Source organism: Balaenoptera musculus, chromosome 7 (assembly GCF_009873245.2).
Source record: "Balaenoptera musculus isolate JJ_BM4_2016_0621 chromosome 7, mBalMus1.pri.v3, whole genome shotgun sequence".
NCBI lineage: Eukaryota > Metazoa > Chordata > Mammalia > Artiodactyla > Balaenopteridae > Balaenoptera > Balaenoptera musculus.
The window spans coordinates 55,471,298-55,493,144 of NC_045791.1; the positions used below are offsets into that span (position 1 = coordinate 55,471,298).

Sequence of the window (21,847 nt, forward strand, 5' to 3'; positions counted from 1 at the left end):
TTTATTTCTTTTTCATGTCTGATTGTTGTGGCTAGGACTTCCGATTCTTTTTTAAAAAGACGTGGTGAGAGTGGGTATCCTTGTCTTGTTCCTGAGTTTAGTGGGAAGGCTATCATCTTTTCACCATTGTGTATGATGTTGGTTGTGGGTTTGTTGTAAATAACCTTTATTATTTTGAGATATGTTCCTGTTATACCCACTTTGATGAGAGTTTTTATCATGAATGGATGTTGGGTTTTATCAAGTGCTTTTTCTTGTCTATTGAGATGATCATGTGATTTTTATCCTTCCTTTTGTTATTGTGGTATATCATGTTGATTGATTTGGGAATATTGACCCTGGAATAAATCTAACTTGATCATGGTATATAATCCTTTTTATGTATTGTTGGATTCAGTTTGCTAATATTTAGTTGAGGATTTTTGCATCTATATTCATCAAAGATATTGGCCTGTAATTTTCTTTTTTTGTAGTGTGTTTGGTTTTGGTATCAGGGCAATAGTGGCCTCATGGAATGAATTTGGGTGTGTTCCATACTCTTCAACTTTTTTGGAATAGTTTGAGAAGGATATGTATTAGTTCTTCTGTATATTTTGGTGGAATTACCTGTGATGCTGTCCCATCCTGGACTTTTGTTTGCTGGGAGTTTTTGAATTACAAATTCAATTTCACTTCTAGTGATCAGTATGTTCAAATTGTCTGTTTCCCCTTGATTCAGTCTTGGCAAGCCATATGTTTCTAGAAATTTGTCCATTTCTTCTAGGTTGTCCAATTTGTTGGCATGTAACTGTTCGTAGTATTCTGTTATGATTTTTTATATCTCTGTAGTATCGGTTGTAATTTCTCTTCTTATTCTGTTTGAGTCCTCTTTTCTTCCTGGTGAGCCTGGCTAAAGGTTTTTCAATTTTGTTTATCTTTTCAAAAACCCAGCTCTTGGTTTCACTGATCTTTTCTATTGTTTTCTATCTCTGTTTATTTATTTCCTCTCTGATCTTTATTATTTCCTTCCTTTTGCTGACTTTGGGCTTTCTTTTTTATTTTTCTAATTCTTTTAGGTGGTAGTTTAGGTTGATTATTTGAGATTTTTCTTGTTTATTTAGGAAGGCCTATATTGCTATAAACTTTCCTCCTAGAACTGCTTTTGCTGCATCCCATAGATTTTGGAAAGCTGTGTTTCCATTTTCATTTTTCTTGGGGTATTTTCTGATTTCCTCTTTGATTTCATTGGCCCATTGGTTTTTTAGTAGCATGTAGTTTAGTCCCCACATGTTTGTTCTTTTTCCATTTTTCTTTATGTAGTTGATTTCTAGTTTCATACCATTGTAGTCAGAAAAAATGCTTGATATAATTTCTATCCTCTTAAATTTGTTGAGGCTTGTTTCGTGCCCTAGTATCCCAGTATGTTCTTCAGGATAGTATGTGGTCTATCTTGGAGAACATTGCATGTGCAGTTGAAAAGATTGTGTATTCTGCTGTTTGGGGATGAAATGTCTTGTAGATAAATCTATTCAATCCAACTGGTCTATTTTTTTTTTTTATCGAATGGTTTTTATTTGCTTAAGTACCCCTCCATTTTTTTTTTAACATCTTTATTGGAGCGTAATTGCTTTACAATGGTGTGTTAGTTTCTGCTTTATAACAAAGTGGATCAGTTATACATATACATATATCCCCATATCTCTTCCCTCTTGCGTCTCCCTCCCTCCCATCCTCCCTATCCCACCCCTCTAGGTGGTCACAAAGCACCAAGCTGATCTCCCTGCCAACTGGTCTATTGTGTCATTTAAGCACTGTTGCCTTATTGATTTTCTGTCTGGATGATCTGTCCATTGATCTAAGTGGAGTGTTAAAGTCCCCTACTATTATTGTATTATTGTCAGTTTCTCCCTTTATGTCTGTTAATATTTGCTTTAGGTGCTCCTATATTGGGTGCATATATGTTAAGAAGTGTAATGTCCTCTTCTTGTATTGATCCCTTTATCATTATATAATGCTCTTCTTTGTCTTTTGTTATAGCCTTTGTTTTAAAGTCTATTTTGTCTGATATGAGTATTGCTACCCCTGCTTTCTTGTCATTTCCATTCGTGTGAAATATCTTTTTCCATCCCCTCACTTTCAGTCTATGTGTGTCTTTAGCCCTGAAGTAAGTCTCTTGTAGGCAGCATGTTGAAGGGTCTTTTTTTTTTTTTAATCCAGTCAGTCACCATATGTCTTTTGATTGGAGCATTTAGTCTGTTGATATTTAAAGTAATTGTTGATAGGAATGTACTTATTGCCATTTTATTATTTGTTTTCAACTTGTTTTTGTAGTTCTTTTCTGTTCATTTCTTCTTCTTTTTGTTTTTTCCCTTGTGGTTTGATGAATTTCTTTAGTAGTATGCTTCTGTTCCTTTCTTTTTGTTTTTTGTGTATCCATTGTAGGTTTTTCATTTGTGGTTACCATGGGGTTCATATATGTTGACCCATAATTATACCTACTTTATTTAAACTTATGGTCATTTAAGTTCAAACACATTCTAAAACATCTACATTTTTTACTCTCCTTCCCCACATTTTGTTTTTTTTAATGTCATCTTCATGCTTATCCCTTTAACAGTTTGTTGTAGTTATAGTTGCTTTTACAGTTTTTTGTGTTATAATTTACATACTGGCTTATTCAAGTAATCTTCAATTCTTGCTGTATATCTGCCTTTCCTAATGGGATTTACCCTTTCCTCTAGATTCTTCTTTTCCACTTAGAGAAGATCCTTCAAGGTTTCTTTTAGGGTAGGTTTAGTATTGCTGAATTCTTTTAGTTTTTGCTTGTCTGAGAAGTTCTTTATCTCTTCTTCTATTCTAAAGGATAATCTTGCTGGGTAGAGTATCCTAGGTTGCAGGTTTTTCCCTTTCAGGAGTTTGAATATATCATGCCACTCCCTTCTGGCCTGCAAAGTGTCTGCAGAGAAATCAGCTGATACCCTTATGGAAATTCCCTTGTACATGACTCTTTGGTTTTCTCTTGCTCCCTTTAGAATTCTCTTTATCTTTAATTTTTGCCATTTTAATTATGATATGTCTTGATGTGGGTCTATTTGGTATCATCTTGTTTGGGACCCTCTGTGCGTCCTGTAACTAGATATATGTTTCCTTCTTTAGTTTTAGGAAGTTTTCAGCCATAATGTCTTCAAATACATTTTCTATACCCTTCTCTCTCTTCTTCTGGAACCCTTATAGTGTGAATGTTGGTGGGTTTAATATTATTCCAGAGATCTCATATGTTACTTTCGTTTTTTTTCTTCTTCATTTGTTTCTCTGTCTGCTATTCTGATTGGGTGATTTTCATTATTTTATCTTCCAAATCACTTATGTGTTTTTCTGTGTCATTTAGTCTGCTATTCATAGCTTCTAGAGTTTTTTATTTCAGATATTGAATTATCTATTTTTGATTGGGTCTTTTATATTTTCTAGTTCCTTGTTAAAATGATCTATGTTAGATCAATTCTCTTCCCTAATTTGATTAGCATTTTTATTACTAATGTTTTGAACTTTTTTTTTAAAGGGACGACATATATTCCTTTTCCAAACGTTACAGTAAAACCAGGTGGAAGAAAATGGTTTTAGCAGTTAGAAAAAAAAAAGTACACATCTGGAGTTTGGCCATTAAAAGTCATTTACAACACTGGGAGGGGAAAAAGAAAGACAAGAAGTTGTTTCACATTACAGACCTCCCCACCACCCCAAAGCTTAATACTTGCTTACCAAGTCAAAAAGGAGACAGTTGATTCACAAGCTGGAGGTTTGAACTTGAGTAAGGCATTTATAAAAACCCAGACAGGGGCAGTGTCCTCCCCAGCCCAGGGGCCGCTAGGCACAGCACAAGAGACTACAAACTCAGCAGGGGAAGGCTGGACACTCAAGGTTTGGGAGTGTAGGCACCCCCACCTCTGGCTCAGGGATTTGAGGAGTAAGCAAAACCTGCCTGGAAAAGAATTGGGGATGAAAACGAGCAATTGCCTTCTGCATGGATGGGGACAGGGAAGGAGGTAGGACTGGGGGCAGGAGCATTTCACATCACTAACCTAACTTAGGAAACTGCAAGGGACCATCTTCAACTGGCCTTAAGAGGAAGACCAGATGGATGATGGGAGAATCCACAAGAGGGAGAGGAGGAGAGGGAACGTGGCTAGGGGGCAACAGCCCCTTCCCTTCTGGACACAGGAAGGCAGCCAGGGCACCAGGTCCAGGCAGTGACCACAAGGACAGCGCAGTTTCTACAGCTTAGAGATCACCCACCTGCCCCCACCCAGCTACTCATTCTGCCCGCCCGCTGGTGTAGGGCCACTCTCCGGCCCGAGCAGTGGATGGCTCTGTGCCTGGGGCCCTGCCTCTTCTGTGTCTCCTCCCTTGGAGGCAGCACCAGCCTCTGCCCCTTTGGCCTGGGGCTCCTGGCTCTTGGGTAGCGGTAGCCTTCCCTCCCTGGGCAGTGCCTTCCTCGCTGCAGGCACTGACTCCCCCCGCTCCTGCCCTTCCTCTGTGGGTGACGAGGCAGACAGATCATCCCCCCCCGCTTCCGATTTCTCCTGAAGGCCAGGCCACTCAATTTGGAAGCCTTCTTGAAAGAGAATGTCTTCTTCTTCTTGGGGGTCTCCTCCCCCTTGGCCTCAGCGCCCTGGCTAGGGGGTGCTAGCTTGATGGCAATGCCAGTGGCCCCAGCTGCCTCCTCTGTTCCATTCATGGGGGAGGGGGCGACTCCCCTTCACCTTTGGGGGATAAGTCTCCACTGCTTTTCACGCGGCCGTTCTTGTGGCCGTTCTCCTGTCCATTGACCTTTGTGGGGGGAGTGCCTGCTGCCTCCTTGGCGGTCACATTGCCCTGGGGAGCCTTGGAGCTCTGGCTGCCCATGGTGGGGTTCTGCTGGAGGGGCGCCTGGAGCCACCCTGGGCTTGTGCCACAGGGGATAGTTCGGTCAGGTGGGCCTCACCGGCGGGGGGGGGGAGGGATGAGGTGGGACTCATGGCTGAGGGAGGGGGGCCCCACTCCATGCCCCCTCCGACTAGCTGTGCCGGCCCCACTCTGTGCCAGAATGCCACCCTGTTTTGAATTTTTTATCTGGTAAATTGTTTATTTCTGTTTCATTATTTATTTTTTCAGGGGTTTTCTCTTGTTCTTTCAATTGAGAGTAGTTCCTCTTCCTTTTCATTTTACTTAACTTTCTCTGTCTGTGAATTTAGGTAAACCGTTACCTATTGTGGTCTTAAAGAGGTGTTCTCATGTGGGAGCCTTCCTACGCAGAGCGCGTGTGCCCAGAGCCTTTGGTGGGAAGGCTGGAAGTTATATGGATGCCAATCATGTCTTTCCTCAGGTTGTGCTGGCTGCTTTCACCTTGGTAGGGAGTGTGGCTGGTGATGGAGGAGCTAGAGCCTGTGCACAGTTTGAGGTGGGACTTCCTCTCTGCTCGCTGGCTGTCATCGTCCTGGCAGGGGCGGGGTCTGATCCCTAGTTGCTGGAGCAGAAGCCCTGAGGGTCAGGCTTGCACTGGCTCTGTTCCCTTTAAGTGTGTATTTTTCCTTCTCCCACACTGGGACCTTTGCCCCAAAGGAGGGGAGTGCTGAAGCAAGTGGGGCTTGTGCTCTTACAGAGGACCAGTGTGTTGCCTGTGTAGAAGTCTGCAGCTCTGCTCGATGCAGCCCATGGTTGCATCTTTTCCGTGGTCTTGGCTGCCCCAGATCTAGTGCTGTGCTGCCATGGAGTGAGTGGGACTGGAGCGGGGCCAGAGCATTGGCTCAGCTTGGGCTGGGGCATGCAGTGAGGCAGCTGTGGAAAATCTGGACGGCCACGTTGCTGTCAGAAGTTTGAGCTGCTTCTGGAGTGCTGCTTTGAGTGAGCACCAACTGTGGCTGCCACCGCCCCACCTGGACTATGTCCTGGGCTGCCTCTGAGTCCTTAGCTCAAGTCTTTACCCAGGTCCTGACCACCCTAGATCCAGTGCCACACTGTGGAGTGGAGTGAGGAGAGTCGAGGTGTTTGCTTGAGTCTGTCTTTTTTTCTAAGATTAGGTCTTCCCTTGCTTTGGCTTATTAAAATGTCCTTGCTTCTATGAAATATCAGTATTTTTTTAGAACTGGCAAAGAGAAAGTGGGCAATGATATTATGTCTCCTCATTCAAATTTATTTACTCAGCCTTGAGTTTGACTTCTGGATCCATTCAAGATAAGTGGCTTGAGGTAAATTTCTAATTTTGATTTCACCACATGTAAAGTCACAGAGATTCATAACACATGTAATATTTGCAAATAACGTATGTAATATTTGCAAAGACCTTAGCACACTTTGTAGTACATAGTAGATGATCAATAATTTGTGGTAGTTATATGAAAAATAAAGACAATAGATAAATGTCATCATCCAGATAAGTAAATTAAGAAGAGTGTCTTGATGGTATAAACTTACCATGTTTACTCTACTGTGTTAGCTAAGTTTTTCCATTTTTCCACGGTGGCTTCATTTGGGACCTATCCATGCTTTTGGCTCCAAGAGTACCTCTAAGCAGTAAGCATCAAGGGGGAATTTTCCTTTCATGCACACAGCCAACCAAACAGACCTGTGTTAGTTGTGAGGAGCATTCCAGAACCAGTGGTAGAATGAGGTTGTGCCTACTGGCTGAAGTTCTTGTTGGATCTAGAATTTAAACTCACCTCTTTGGTTCTAGGACTAGTATTTCCTATTGTACAATGCAGATCTTTGTATTTCCAATGCTTAATAAATCATAGTTTTTTAAAATTAATTAATTTCTTTTTGGCCACGTTGGATCTTCATTGCTGTGCGTGGGCTTTCTCCAGTTGAGGTGAGCAGGGGCTACTCTTCGTTGCAGTGCGCGGGCTTCTCATTGCGGTGGCTTCTCTTGTTGCGGAGCATGGGCTCTAGGTGCGTGGGTTTCAGTAGTTGCAGCTCACAGGCTTCAGTAGTTGCAGCACGCGGGCTCAGTAGTTGTGGCTCATGGGCTGTAGAGCACAGGCTCAGTAGTTTCAGTGCACGTGGCATGTGGGATCTTCCCGGACCAGGGCTCGAACCCGTGTCCCCTGCATTGGCAGGCACATTCTTAACCACTGTGCCACCAGGAAAGTCCAATAAATCATAGTTTATCAGTGTTTGTTGATGATTTAAATGAATAAATGTGAAAATGCACCTAGGGGAATACAATAACTCCATAAAGCATTAGGGTTTTCTCAATTATCTGCTGCTATTCGTTTCAGGGACCTATCTGAAATAGATAGCATTTTGACAGGTGACCTTTAACTTACTAACTTAAGAAAACAGAAAACAGGAAAAGGGTGGGAATTACTCTTGACTAAAACACATTTGTGTTAAGTCCATGATGGGTATTACAGGTATTCTGACAGACATCTTCCTGGTCAAGATTTAAGTTAAATTTGAGCTCAATGTCTAATAACATCCAGACTTGTTTCCCAGGCACCTCAAAAGTCGAACATGTTTTCCTAGATAGGTGACATTGTGGGGCCTTTAACTGACTCTAATGCAATGTGGGCAGTGCAATGACTGAATGATTTTAGAAATATTGATATCTATAGGCCACTCTATTAGTAGAGAGGAGGCAAACACTTTTGCTGTCTCATATTTATCTGGGATTCTCATGTCACTCTTACGGAAAGCTTGTGGCTTAAAGTTTTTAAGACATCCACTTTGTTCAGGTTCTGCATCAGAAGCTAGGGAGGGCCATAATGCAAGGACAGATCCAGGTTTTGTGAGGCCTGAAGCTTTAGACAAATTAGGGTGCTCTATTGTTAAAAAAAAAAAAACCCTATATAATCATAAATTTAAATATTTGATATAAAAGTGAGTAATTAGAAGGGATCAGTCCTTGCAAGTGGAGGTCACAAAGCTGGTTTCATTAGCTTCCTGTAAATGTGCCTCTGTAATAATGGAAGCAACATTTTAAGACAAAGGGATTTGTGATAGAATGTTGATGGGTGGGGCATTTCCAAACATTTACCAGTAAGAGACACATGTATATGCTAATTGTAGCTCCAGAGATAGACATCAAGTGCCAAGTGCTCAGAGTGGAGGGAAGCCGGGTTGTAGGGAAGACAGCAGAGAAGGGGCCACTGTAAATTATGCATCCAGGAAGCCTTCAGTTAATTGGAATGCTTAGGGAACTGGGAATCCTTGAGTTGACTTTTCAAATTAATCAAAAACAACAACAAAAAAACCCCATCATTTATTGGCCATCAAAACTTTTTAAAAATACAGTCCTTTCTTTTTTCCAATTTTCCTGTAGGTTTAAGAATTAAAAAAAAAAATCAATCAATGTAATTTACCCACTGAGTTTAAGGAGAAAAGAAACCAAATAATTACTTAGAGGGGGAAAATAAAGTATTCACTTCCAGCCTTAATAGAAAGTCCTCTGTTGCTTGGGTGACTGAAGTAGCACCCGTGCCTGGTGGGAACAGGAATGCTGGCCTCCTTAACTGCCTCTCAGAGATCATTTGACCGGTAGAATTATGGTGGGGACATTGGTTTAATTGTGGTGTAGCTGTAAGTGCTCAATAAAAATTTCTTGAATGGATGAATGAACCAAATGAATGGTTCCAGTTTGAACAGATAAGGATAGTTTTGAAAGCATTTTTTATTCCTAAGAATTCTGTAATTAAATTTTATCAGACTCTTTTGAATGCACTGAAAATTCCTTCCTGAACATGGCCTAGGTTTGACAGCAAAAGGATTAGGAAATGGAACTTTCACTGAGCGCCTGACATATGCCGGTATTTTGCTGATGTCTGTATATTTATTTAAGCCTTGTAATCATTTTGCAGTGGAGGAAAACTAGATCTCAGGACTAAAATAACTTGTTGGTGGCCTTCCAGGGAGCAAGTGGCAGAGCTAGGATTCAGATCCAAGTTTGTGTGTCCAGGGTTCATTCTCTGACTCTGTAACTTGTCATTTGACCTTTCTTTCCAGCAAATTTGAAAGACACATGAAACAGAGACTTTAGCTAGAGGTAGGAAGGATTATAAAGAAGGGAGTGTGGTGTGGTGCAGAGTAATGCTGCTTAGCCATCGGTAGTATGTTACTTGGGGTCTTAAATTACCCATCTGCAAGATCAGAGGACTGGAGTTGATGACCTCTGAGTGGGGTGACCACATGGCCCAGTTTGCCAAGGCAGCCCTGATTTATACCAGTTGTACCAAGGTGACTATGATTAGCATTCCCTTCCACTTTCAAAAGTGTTCCACTGTGGATCGTAAAGTCTAAGGCTGCCCTATATATGAGATTGATTCCAGGTCTTAATTTCTATGATTTCAAATTGAATCTAATAATTTCTTTTATTACTGAAGCAATAGGAATTTTCATTTCCCAGGCCCGTGAGGTGTGAGGGACTGACAGCACATCAAGTGACCTCTGTCTAGAGTTTGCTTTACATTTCTGATACAGATATTTTTTCTGCTATTGTCCCTTTCCTTTAAAAGTACACTAGTTAGGGACTTCCCTGGTGGTGCAGTGGTTAAGAATCCGCCTGCTAATGCAGGGGACATGGGTTCGATCCCTGGTCCAGGAAGATCCCACATGCCTTGGAGCAACTAAGCCCGTGTGCCACAGTGACTGAGCCCACGTGCCACAACTACTGAAACCTGTGCACCTAGAGCCCTGCTCCGCAACAAGAGAAGCCACTGCAATGAGAAGCCTGTGCTCCGCAACGAAGAGTAGCCCCTGCTCGCCGCAACTAGAGAAAGCCCGCACGCAGCAACGAAGACCCAACGCAGCCAAAAATAAATAGTTATAAAAAAAATAGTACACTAGTTCATCCCCTTCTGGTCAGTTTGGTTCCAGTTAATTTGGGATCATTATATAAATATTTATTTCTACTAATAGTGGCCATCACTTATTGAGTGCTGAGAATAAATCATTATTCTAAGCACTGATTACATTATCTCATTTAATGCACTTATTAATACTATAAGATAGTTTCTCACTTTCTAGATAAGGAAACTGAGGCTTAGAGCAATTAAGTGACTTGAAGGAAGAGGTGAAAGCAGGTATTCCTAATCTCTTAACCATTATACTATAGTAAGGTATGTATACAAACACAGAGCAGATAATTTAAAAAACTATCAGAGTTGGAGACACAATGGTGGGTAGAAGGACTTGAGCTCACCTCCTCTCATGAAAACACCAAAATCACAACTGACTGCTGAACAACCATTAACAAAAAAGACTCAAACCTACCAAAAAAGATATTCTTTCCAAAGACAAGAAGCCACAAGGAGACAGTAGGAGGGGTGTTTTTGCAATATAATCAAAACCCATACCTGCTGGGTGGGTGACCCACAAACTGTAAAATAATTATATCACAGAGGTTCTCCCACAGGCATGAGAGTTCTGAGCCCCATGTCAGGCTCCCCAGCCTGGGGGTCTGGCATCAGGAGGAGGAACCCCCAGAGCATTTGGTTTTGAAGGCTGGCAGGGTTTGAGTGCAGGAGCTCCACAGGACAAGGGGAAACAGAGATTCCACTCTTGGAGAGCACACACAGGGTTTCATGTGCACTGGGACCCAAGGCAAAGCTGTGATACCATAGGAGCCTGGGGCAGACCTACCTGCAAGTCTTCGAGGGTCTCCTGGGGAGGCAGGGGTCAACTGTGGCTCACTGGGGGGCAAGGACACCGGTGGCAGACGCCCCAGGGAATACTCATCAGCGTGAGCTCTCCCAGAGGTTGCCATTTTGGCACTGAGACCTGGCCCCACCCAACAGCCTGCAGGCTCCAGTGCTGGGACACCTCAGGCCAAACAACCAGCAGGGTGGGAACACAGCCCCACCCATCAGCAGGCAGGCTGCCTAAAGTCATCCTGAGTTAACAGCTGCCTGACACGGCTCTGCCCACCAGAGTGACAAGACCCACCTCCACCCACCAGTGGGCAGGCACCAGTCCCTCCCACCAGCAAGCCTGCACAAGCCCCTGGACCAACTTCACCCACCAGGGCACAGACACCAGAACCAAGAAGAATTACAATCCTGCAGCCTGAGGAAGAGAGACCACAAACACAGAAAGTTAGACAAAATGAGACAGCAGAGAAATATGTTGCAGATGAAGGAACAAGATAAAACCCCAGAAGAACAACTAAGTGAAATGGAGATAAGCAATCTACCTGAAAAAGAATTCAGAGTAATGATAGTAGATATGATCCAAGGTCTCAGAAAAAGAATGGAGGCACCAACTGAGGGGATACAAGACATGTTTCATAAAGAGCTAGAAGCTTTAAAGAACGAGCAAACAGAGATGAGCAATACAGTAACTGAAATGAAAAACACACTAGAAGGAATCAAAGCAGAATAAATGAGGCAGAACAACAAATAAGTGAGTTGGAAGACAGACTGGTAGAAATCACTGCTGTGGAACAGAATAAAGAAAAAAAGAATGAAAAGAAGTGAGAACAGTCCAAGAGAACTCTGGGACAACATTAAATGTACCAACATTCACATTAGAGAGGTCCCAGAAGAAGACAGAGAGAGAGGGCCTGAGAAAATATTGAAGAGATAATAGCCGAAAACTTCGCTAATATGGGAAAGGAAACACTCACGCAAATCCAGGAAGCACAGAGAGGCCCATAGAGGATAAACCCAAGGAGGAACACACTGAGACACATATTAATCAAATTGACAAAAATTAAAGACAGAGAAAATATTAAAAGCAACAAGGGGAAAGCAACATATAACATACAAGGGAATCCCTGTAAGGTTATCAGCTGATTTTTCAGCAGAAACTCCACAGGCCAGAAGGGAGTGGAAAAATATATTTAAAGTGATGAAAGGGAAAAACCTTCAACCAAGAATACTCTACCCAGCGAGGCTCTCGTTCAGATTTTATGGAGAAAATCAAAAACTTTACAGACTAGCAAAAGCTAAGAGAGTTCAGCACCACCAAACCAGCTTTACAAGAAATGCTAAAGAGGGACTTTCCTGGTGGCGCAGTGGTTAAGAATCTGCCTGCCAATTCAGGGGACACGGGTTCGAGCCCTGGTCCGGGAAGATCCCACATGCCACAGAGCAACTAAGCCTGTGCGCCACAACTGCTGAGCCTGTGCTCTAGAGCCCGCGAGCCACAACTGCTGAGCCCGCGTGCCACAACTACTAGAGCCCATGCTCTGCAACAAGAGAAGCCACTTCAATGAGAAGCCCACGCACCACAACGAAGAGTAGCCCCTGCTCACCACAACTAGAGAAAGCCCGTGTGCACCAATGAAGACCTGACACAGCCAAAAATAAAAATAAATAAATAAATTTATAAAAAATAAATAAAGAAATGCTAAAGAAACGTCTCTAAAAACCTTGCCGATAATCAAGTGTTCACAAAGACATGCAGCAAGAGGATGTCACATATGCTGCAGCACAGTAGAAATCAGTGCATCACCTATTAAAGTTGACCCGTCAATTCCATTCCTACACACTTATAGACACTAGCAAAATTCTTGCACATGTACACCAGGAGACAAGTATACAATTATTTATAACAGCATTATTTGTAATAAATAAAAAGACTGAAAGCAACCTGAAATTTCCATCAACAGTGAAATGAATAAATAAATGTGATATAGTCATAGCATGGACTAACAAATACCTGTGGACAGCAGCATGAAGAAGTCTCAGTAATTTTTTTTTCTTTTTTTAATTTATTTTTGGCTGCATTGGGTCTTTGCTGCTGCGTGTGGGCTTTCTCTAGTTGCGGCAAGCGGGGGCTACTCTTCGTTGCGGTGCGTGGGCCTCTCATTGCGGTGGCTTCTCTTGTTGCAGAGCACGGGCTCTAGGCATGTGGGCTTCAGTAGCTGTGGGGCACGGGCTCAGTAATTGTGGCTCGTGGGCTCTAGAGCGCAGGCTCAGTAGTTGTGGCACACGGGCTTATTTGCTCCGTGGCATGTGGGATCTTTCCGGACCAGGGATTGAACCTGTGTCCCCTGCATTGGCAGGTGGATTCTTAACCACTGCGCCACCAGGGAAGTCCCTCAGTAATGTTGAGGGGGGTAAAGTAAGTCCCTGAAAAATATATTCAAGCAGTCAGCAAAAGATGAGATTTTGAAAACTGAGGAGTAAGTTAGACCAAGAGAAGAGAGGACATCGTAGTCATAGACACAAGGAACAGCAGATGCATACCACCTCCCCCATTGCATGTGTCCCTAATGCGGAATTCTGGTATACCTGAATTCACTTCTGGATACCTTTTTTTGAACCCTGAGAAATTCTGTAAGTGAATTAATTGCTGTTGGGAATAATTGCAGGAGAAGACTGAGGTTGGAAAGCCAATAAAAGAGATAAAGCAGTTAGGAAAGGAATAGAGATGTTTACAATTAATTCCTGTCTAGGAAGCCAGGTGGGGGAAATTAAATCTTGTGCTTCTGCCTGCCCTCCAGTGGCATCCCCAAGGAGGAAAGGGGCAAAGGTCAATGTCAGTTATGCTTCAGTGTCAAGATTACCAAGACTGAAGGAAGCTACACTAACCTGGAGATTGGAGAGGGATTTTAAAAGTCAAAGACAACTAACTTAAGGTTTTCTCTGTGCTTTTTCCATCTCAAGCACTTAAGTAGGTTACAGTGTCTCTGAGATCACAATGGGAATGATCAATGGAGTTTTTAAAAGAGAATTTTTGTGTCCAGAAAGAAAGGTTATTGTAGTAGAGCTTAGTACTGAATTTATTGAAGCTATAAATTAAGAATCTGTTTTTACAAATGTTTAAGTTCAGTTTTCAAATCTTTTTTTTTTTTTTTTTTTTTTTAGAAATACAGTAATTGTCCAAAAAAACCCCCCAAAGCAGAAAAACTATCAGGCCTCCTAAATTCCCATTGGCCTTTCCTTATTTATCAGTGTCAGTATAATCTTTGTAATTACATCTTCCATTGCTTCCACCATCCATCATTTACTTCAGAGTAGAAGAAGCATTTGCCTCAAGTACGCAGACTACAGATTTTGACTAAAACGCAAGTTCTCAGGAAATCAAGGGGATTAGAAAGTGGATGCGCTGAATATTTACTTACTTTGTGGACCTTCTTCTTCTTTTTTTTTTTGAGTTTGTCTTTCTTTACCAGAGTATAAAGCAGAAAACAGACACTTGCTTTTTCATTTATTTATATTTGCATGGAGAGTACTTAAAATAAAACCCACCAGATGACAGTCTTATCATTCTGCATTTATTTATTGTCTGGCTAACTTACAAAGACACAGATGTCTAGGGTAGGTCCTACCCCACCATATAAACTACCCTGATGACATAGGTACCAAAATGTGCATGTTTACATAATGCAGTGGTATGAAAAACATTTTCTTTCTTTACAGTCCCTGACTATAAATAGGGAAAAATTAATTTCATGCCAGAAAATTTTGGGCACTTTAACAGTCATCACATTTCTGCTACTAAAATAACAAAATTGGTATTACAAGTTAAACTATAAAGGCCTAACAGTTCTTACAAATATGCAAATAATCTGCTACTTAGACATAAAAAGTCAATTTCTTGCAAATCACCAAGTAAGGCACCACTGGATTAAACATTTTTCTTGGTTTTTACTAAATAAAATGCATACTGAAATAAATACTGAACACTGAATTTTAATACTGTAATACATTTCAATATAAAATATGTGAATATTAAGATACTGTATTGCATCTTGAATACATTTATCTGGAAATTTTATGGGGAAAAAACATATGTAAGCTCTGGTTTCAGGGAAGTAACTATTAATTTTTGTGATCTGCCATAGTTGAAGATTTTAGCATAGAACTTATTCAAACTTTGGGATGTGATTAGGTTTCTAACTTTCAAAGAAAGGGTGTACATGTATTAATGGAATATTCACTTAAAAAATACATTTTAAAACATCTCTATCCTGGATGAATAGCAACTTTGAGCTGTGACCCTGTTTCAAACTTAGGATGGTATCTGCAAAGTTGGGATATATAAGGAAATTGGCCATACTTACTACACCTTACAAAATTCAGACCCATTTTCTTTGGGTCAGACTTTTCTCTGCCATATTTGCTAGGAAGGCCCAACTCCATCTTTTCTGAAGTGGGTCATTAGGTTTTATCATAGGGATTTTTACCAACTATTGATATCTGATCAAAGAATTCAAAATAAAATGATGCTGCTATATTACCAAAATATTAGAGATTAAAAACTTTTTTTGAAAATACTTTGCCAAGCTTGTTACACCTTTATGTTTCTTGATTTTCTTTGGGAAAAGGCCCCCGACTGAACATATGAAAGATAAATTAATGGTGGTGGGCGGAGAACCCAAATTCTCTAATGTACTTAATAAGCCCAGGACTTTGGCAAGGAAAGTTATAAAAATACAACAGATTCAAATGGGCAACTTCATAATTTAGTAGACATCCCATTATTAGAACTCTAAGTTCTTTTGCTTTTATATAAATGAAACATTTATTCTATAAATAGGAATGCTTCTTTCAAATTTTTCTTTGGATTGATTTCTTGTTAGCATCTCCCAGTAATACATGAACAATTCACTGAAACCATAATACAAAGTTTAGGTAGATATACATATACATATATAACCGTGAACTTTAAAAAAATAAGTAATGGTAAATTTTAAACATAATTAACCATATAAAACATCTAAATGGAAATCTTTTTTTCCAAGTGTATAGCTAGATTTAAAAGTCCCAGTAAAGTTTTGTAAACAAAACCATACAAAAAGGGCAAGGCTGGCTCATCCCTATGGTCCTCTGGGGGAGCTTTATTTGCATAGATCCAAGGCAAATGATTCTCCCAGAAAGATTCAAAACAAGTTCCCTCCAATTTCCTGCAGCAGTCTCTTTCTCTCAACCCCGTAATCATCAGATTTAGATTTTTAGAGTTTTGTCCATCAACTCAAAACCGTCCCCTTCTTCCACATTTCTGATTTGCTACCTTTCCCTGACTTTCCCCACAACTATGGAGCCTATGAGCCTCCTGCCCTAAGGAGCAAGCTGGGCTGGAGAGGAATGAAGCCACTTTCGATGCGTAAGGCAGGAGGCCAACCGACAGGTGAGCTCAAGGCAGCTGCTTCTAAGCCCCAGAGCCCCAACTGGCTTTCAGTTTCTTTCCAATGGCTTTATTCCACGTGACTGTAAACCCTATTATATCAATTTCTGACCTTGGTACTGTGAAGCAACATCTGTATACAGATTTCCAGGGAAGAGGGAAAATAAGGGAGCAAAATCTAAGGAAAGCTGTTTGCCAAACAAGGTGTAGGGTCCTAACTTTATTTTTAGTTACCTCTTGAATTGCTAAAGCTCATCTTGCTTTTTTTGTTTTTTAAACAAGAGGTTTTTGCACTAGCCTCTATCTTCTGGACCTGCGCTGTCCAGCATGGTAGCCACCAACCATGTGTGGCTATTCAGCATTTGCAATGTGACAAGTCTGAATGGAGATGTGTTCTAAGTGTAAAATACATACCAGATTTTGAAGACTTAGTACCAAAAAAAGAATATAAAATATCTCATTAAAATTGTTATATTGATTGCAGGTTGAAATGATATTTTGGATGTCAGGGTTAAATAAAATATATTAAAATTAATTTCACCTATTTTTCTTTTTAATGTGGCTACTAGAAATTGTAAAATTGTATATGTGGCTCACATTATATTTCTATTGGACAGCTCTGTCCCAGACCGCCAAAGATTGGACAGCCTGTAACTGCAAACATTTCACATGAGCAACTTGCTTAGGTGGTCTGTGGTTCATGGAAACAGGAGGCCAAACATGCAAAAAAGGCAGGGAAGCAAAACAGCTCTCAGGGACCTTAATATTGTGATCTGTAGCAAAAAAGCAGTGAATGTTTGAATTTCATTGGTTGAAAGCTGGGACACAATTCATCGCTGCCTACTTGCCACAAAAGCCTATACTGATCCCCAAAGCAGCCAACAGGCTATAGCTGAAGCAAGCAATAGCTTTAAGAATATACACAATATAAAAAGCGAGGTGCATTTCTTTACTGCATACCCACCCCGCACACACGCATTCCCACATCACCTCCCTTCTTCCCTATTGCCATCATGAAGGGGACAAGGGAAGACAAGAGAAGGAGGGTGTGCGACTCGGTCAGCAACAGCAGAAGGAGCTCTTGGGCTTGGGTGGAGAAGAGCAGGCAAGGATCACCTCGGGATAGGAGGAAGGGGTGGGGCACCCCTTTCTCTTCGGTTGGATCCACCTTGATGAAGAAATAGACAAAATATAAATTTTGGTTAGAAAGCTTATGTTCTCACTGTAAGACTTAAGAATGGTTGCAAAAGAACCCACTACCCGCCCCCACCCCATGATCAAGGCTGTAAATAACTTGCACATGTGCATGAGAAATGAAGGGAAGAAGCAAGTAAGGATCTGAACAAATTGTACTAGAGAAGGATGACCTACCACTGGCTACCAAGTACTTGTGCGAAGTTAAAGTTTTTAAAAAGTCACTTTTTTTCTCTTCACATAGTATGTGTGATTACACATTATATATAATATATATATATTATAGATTGAGAAAATATGGATGAGAAAAACAAAACAAAAATTCACCAATGCTTTTACCACCCAGAGATAACCAATAACATTATGTATATATTCTCCATATATAAACAGTTCCCTTTTTTCTTCCAAAAACAGGATCATATATAGTCCAGTTGAACATTTTTCAAAGTCATTACTCTTTACAAATATAATTGTTAATGACACATTGCATTCTATTATATAAGTATACTATAGTTTATTTATCTAATCATTCCCCTTTTGTTGGGCATTTAGGTATCTTCTAATTTCTAAACAATGCTTTTTTGATAGCAGCCATCCTAATAGGTGTAAAGTGGTAGTTTTATTTGTGTTTTCCTAATGGTTAGTGATGTTGAGCATCTTTTTGTGTGCTTATTGGCAAGCTGTATATCTTATTTCAAGAAATATCTATGCAAGTATTCAACCCATTTTAAAAATTGGGTTGTTTTGTTGTTGTTGAATTGTAGGAATTCTTTATGTATTCCAGATATTAATCTTTTATCAGATATATGATTTGCAAATACCTTATCCCATTTCATGGGTTTTCTCTTCACTCTATTGATAGTGTTCTTTTAAAAACTATGCATATTCATGGGCTGTCAGCATGCCATAACTAGGTTTAAAATCCATTCACAATTTAAAAATTCATTTGTCCCATGCACATTGTTTTTTGAGGATCTAACAGGTGTTAGGCATGAAGCCAGGTGCTCAGATGCTGTGAGTAGGTCTACCAGGGACTCGTGTCCATCGAGTAGGTCTGCTAAGGCCACGGTTCTGAGACTCAGGTGCACTGGCATTGATGGATTCCTCAGCAGGCCACCAGTTCCCTGACAGCAACCAAAGTAGCCCACTTCGGGATTCCTGAGTTAGAACAAATCTCTGAGCGAGGGGAGGAGTTAGAGGAAAACAGTGGCAGTCCATTACCTTGCCTCTTCCTCTTTTTATCCCAACCAAGTCTTTTCTTGGGCAGGGACCTGAGGAAAGACTCATCTGGATGTAAATCAGCTATCTGTCACGGAGCCTTGACTGTCAGTTGACACACCGCAAATGTTGAGCAAAACAAGGGCTGGCCTTGTGCAAAGCTGCAATTAGGAGGCACTGTTCAGGGCTGTCTGGGTGCCCTGCCAGGCAGCGGGCCTGGAGGCTGAGGCAGGTACAGGAGCAGGATAAAACCACTCCAGAGTACTTTATTTGTGTTAGAGAGATGATCCGTTATCATTATAAAATATTAAACATGCCCAATGCTAGAAATATTTTTTTGAACCTACAAAAACATTTTTGGAGGGCTGTGGAAATTAATTTACCGATCTAAGAAATATTTTTAAATGCTGCTGTATTTCAAGCTCTGTGCCACTTTCGGAAGATGCAGTAGTGAGCAGGGCCTAGTTCCAATCCTCAAGCTGCGGACAGTCATAAAGACAGGAAGTTGAGGGGAAGGAATGTGTTCAGCTATTAAATTAAAAATCTAGAGGGGCTGGGGAGGATGGTTCTGTTATTGACGTAAATATACAAATAGCACAGAGTGGGGTGGGGAGAGAGAGAACTCGAAGATACTGTTCCCACATGAAGACTTTTTCACCAAAAATTTCAACCACCAACTCTTGTATGATAATTTTATTACAGTTATGCCTCTTTTATTAGGCATCATCTAGAATGCAGTATTCCACATAAATAAGTTTTTCTAGAAATTAAACTTGTTCTTTCAAGCAGCAATATTCTGTTTACTTCTGGCATTTTATTCAGGGAAATTTTTCTAAAATATTTTCTAATTCTTTGAATTCTTCAACAGAAGCACAAAGCACAATTTGTCTTGTTCTTAATAACCCAACAGAAACATCTGTATTGTCCCAGTGCTGTGATACCTAGCAGAGCTCTGTGTTCCTAGCTCCTCCTTTAACCCAAGACTGCCACCTATCTGTTCTCCCCAAAGTCAGTGATTTTGCTTCTAACCAACCTTGACTTCAGCTGATACTAATCTGCTCTAAGGCTGGAAAACAACCAAGCAAAAATTAAGAACTGTGTGTTAAGAAAGAGTCAGTAGGCTCAGAGTACGTGAAGGAGCTCTGCTGGGCAGTGAGGACAAGGCTAGGGTCATGTGACAGTTCTTTGACATGCTCAGATACTTTTTCTCCACTCATTTCTGGCTTGGGAGTTTGGTTCTGAAGCTAAGGCTGTTACAAGATGCGGCCTCATCAGTGATATATGTATATTTCATGCTAATTCTTCCTTAGTTCTATACACTTATTGTTGTGAAATATCAGTTTTTCTATTTCCTCTTCTTGTTCACATATTTCTTTTCAGTAGGGGAAAATTGATTCACTTCTTTATGGTAGCATTACATCTATAAGGAAAAAAACAATCTAAATGTCCAATAATGGTAAACTAAATTATTATATGCTGACTTGATGGAATTCTGTAGAATAAAAACCATGTGATAAAAATAGGGAAGCGTTTACTCAGCAATGTTATATAAATCTCATCAGCAAAACCCATACTCTATAATTATTAAACTATATAAATTAATCAGAATTAGATGGATAAAAATTAGAAGAGAACCTGGTAAAATGAAAATATCTGTTATGTGGAGAGATTATGGGTATACTTAAAATTTTCATGTAATGCTATGTAAAGTTATGATTATATTTAAATGATCAAAGCAGTTAGTGAGTTTTTGTTATAATTAGTGAGACATTCTGCCAGTCTCAAAATGAGTAGGAATAGAAGATGGCTCTAATTGTGCCATCTTAGGAAGATCAAAATGGGGAAAGATTGTCCAAACAAGCAAAATAATAAAATTTAACCTACTAGCAAACTAAAGGTATTTTGACCTTGTAATGACACATTAAAATAATCATTTCTCATATGCATTCTGGATGTCTCCATTTTCCTCAATGAGTGTAGAAGGGGAGTTTACTAGAATTTATATGGTTCCAAATCCAGGAGCGATTTCTCTGAAATCGCCCCACTCTAGGCAAGAGACCTGGATTTCCTATACAACCCTCAGCTGTGTATAACCCAGGCTACTCAAGTATGAAGGCATCCAATTGCCCTTGTAGAAATACTCACTCCGGCTTTCATTTCTTGCCAATTTACTGGGATAACTTTTGGTTGTTGGTACATATGGCTCTGGAGGTGGCAAATCAGAAATCGGATGGAAGAAGAATCTGCTTTCCCACTCATCTGAGGGAGAGAAACAAACAGTATCTTCAGTAACAGACAATCTGCTCTGAAGACTTATGTAACGAAAGGCACAGAATGAAATACAGAGAGAACGGCAGAGATCGCTTCTGGTTTTATGTCTAGAAGTTTAGAGAAAAGCCGGAAGTGTGCTACAAATGTCACTGATTAGCACAGCGATAAAATATACTGGTCTGCATATCAAACCAAAGACAGATCCAAGTGACTTTAACTAGAGTGACGAGGACCCAGCCAGTCCCTCTCAGGAGCTGGGGACTAAGGTTCGGGATGCCTTTCTTAATTATTCCTTCACCAGTGGAAGGAATAACTCGGACCCTCTGATAACAATGGCAGAGATAAGCTGCTCAGTATCTGCAGGCCATTGGGCCTCTTACCCACCACGAACTGTTCAGAAAGGTAGGTATAATAAGGTTAGCTACAAAAATGGTTCTTTTCAGAATTCTGGAATCTCTGGAAAGTTAACCAAAATGAGACTCAAACAAGGAACAGAGAAAAATGATCTGCCTTTTTGGGGAGTGGAGGAAGGGGGATTACTATTTTTCATTTGAAATCATGGTGGGCCCTAGAGTGCTTAGATTAGTGCTGTGCAGTATGATAACAGTGAGGGTCACACAAACAGACACAAACACACCTGCCATTCAACTGCTGCCCTACTATAGCTTGTACGTTTCCAAGGAGCTGGGACCACACCTCACCTTCACATGAAGAGTCCTGGAAGCCGTTTCTAATTGATGTCGATGGTGGAGGTGGGGGAGGCACCCCAGTGCCAGGCCTGTCGGGAGGAAGAGGAGGCCGGGGCCCACTTCTGGGACTATCTATTCCACTCCTGGATGGCAACTGAGGGGTGGCAGGCAGGGCCCGAGATGTGCTGCCATTTCTGTTCATTGGAGGAGGTGGTGGGAGAGGGCCTGGAGCAAAAGAAAAATGACATTTAGTGCTATACCTTACACCCTACATTACTATTATCATGGTCATCAACATGCAATTATTGAGTGCCTGCTGGATACATGCCCTTTTACTAGGGAATGTGGAGAAATGGTGGAGACTTCCTAGGAGGTTTAGCCAAGAAACGAGTAGACACATATAAGCACAGAAATGCACAAATGTACACACATACATGGAACAAGTGCACATT

The 21,847-nt window shown here is 40.8% G+C and overlaps 1 protein-coding gene and 1 pseudogene across 4 annotated transcripts in view; both read right to left on the reverse strand.

Moving 5' to 3' along the window:
* Nucleotides 1-4,286: 4,286 nt before the first annotated feature.
* Nucleotides 4,287-4,881, reverse strand: LOC118898027 (annotated as a pseudogene).
* A 9,267-nt stretch (nucleotides 4,882-14,148) lies between these two features.
* The window catches only part of WIPF1 (WAS/WASL interacting protein family member 1), a 119,348-nt gene continuing 111,649 nt past the window's right edge, over nucleotides 14,149-21,847 (reverse strand). For all 4 annotated transcript variants that reach the window (XM_036857737.1, XM_036857740.1, XM_036857739.1 and 1 more), the window contains 3 exons: nucleotides 21,408-21,620; nucleotides 20,581-20,694; nucleotides 14,149-17,191 (listed from right to left, as the gene is read on the reverse strand). In XM_036857737.1, coding sequence (XP_036713632.1) covers nucleotides 17,136-17,191; nucleotides 20,581-20,694; nucleotides 21,408-21,620 — 383 coding nt within the window. In that variant the 3' untranslated portion in view covers nucleotides 14,149-17,135. The remainder of the gene's footprint in view (nucleotides 17,192-20,580; nucleotides 20,695-21,407; nucleotides 21,621-21,847) is intronic.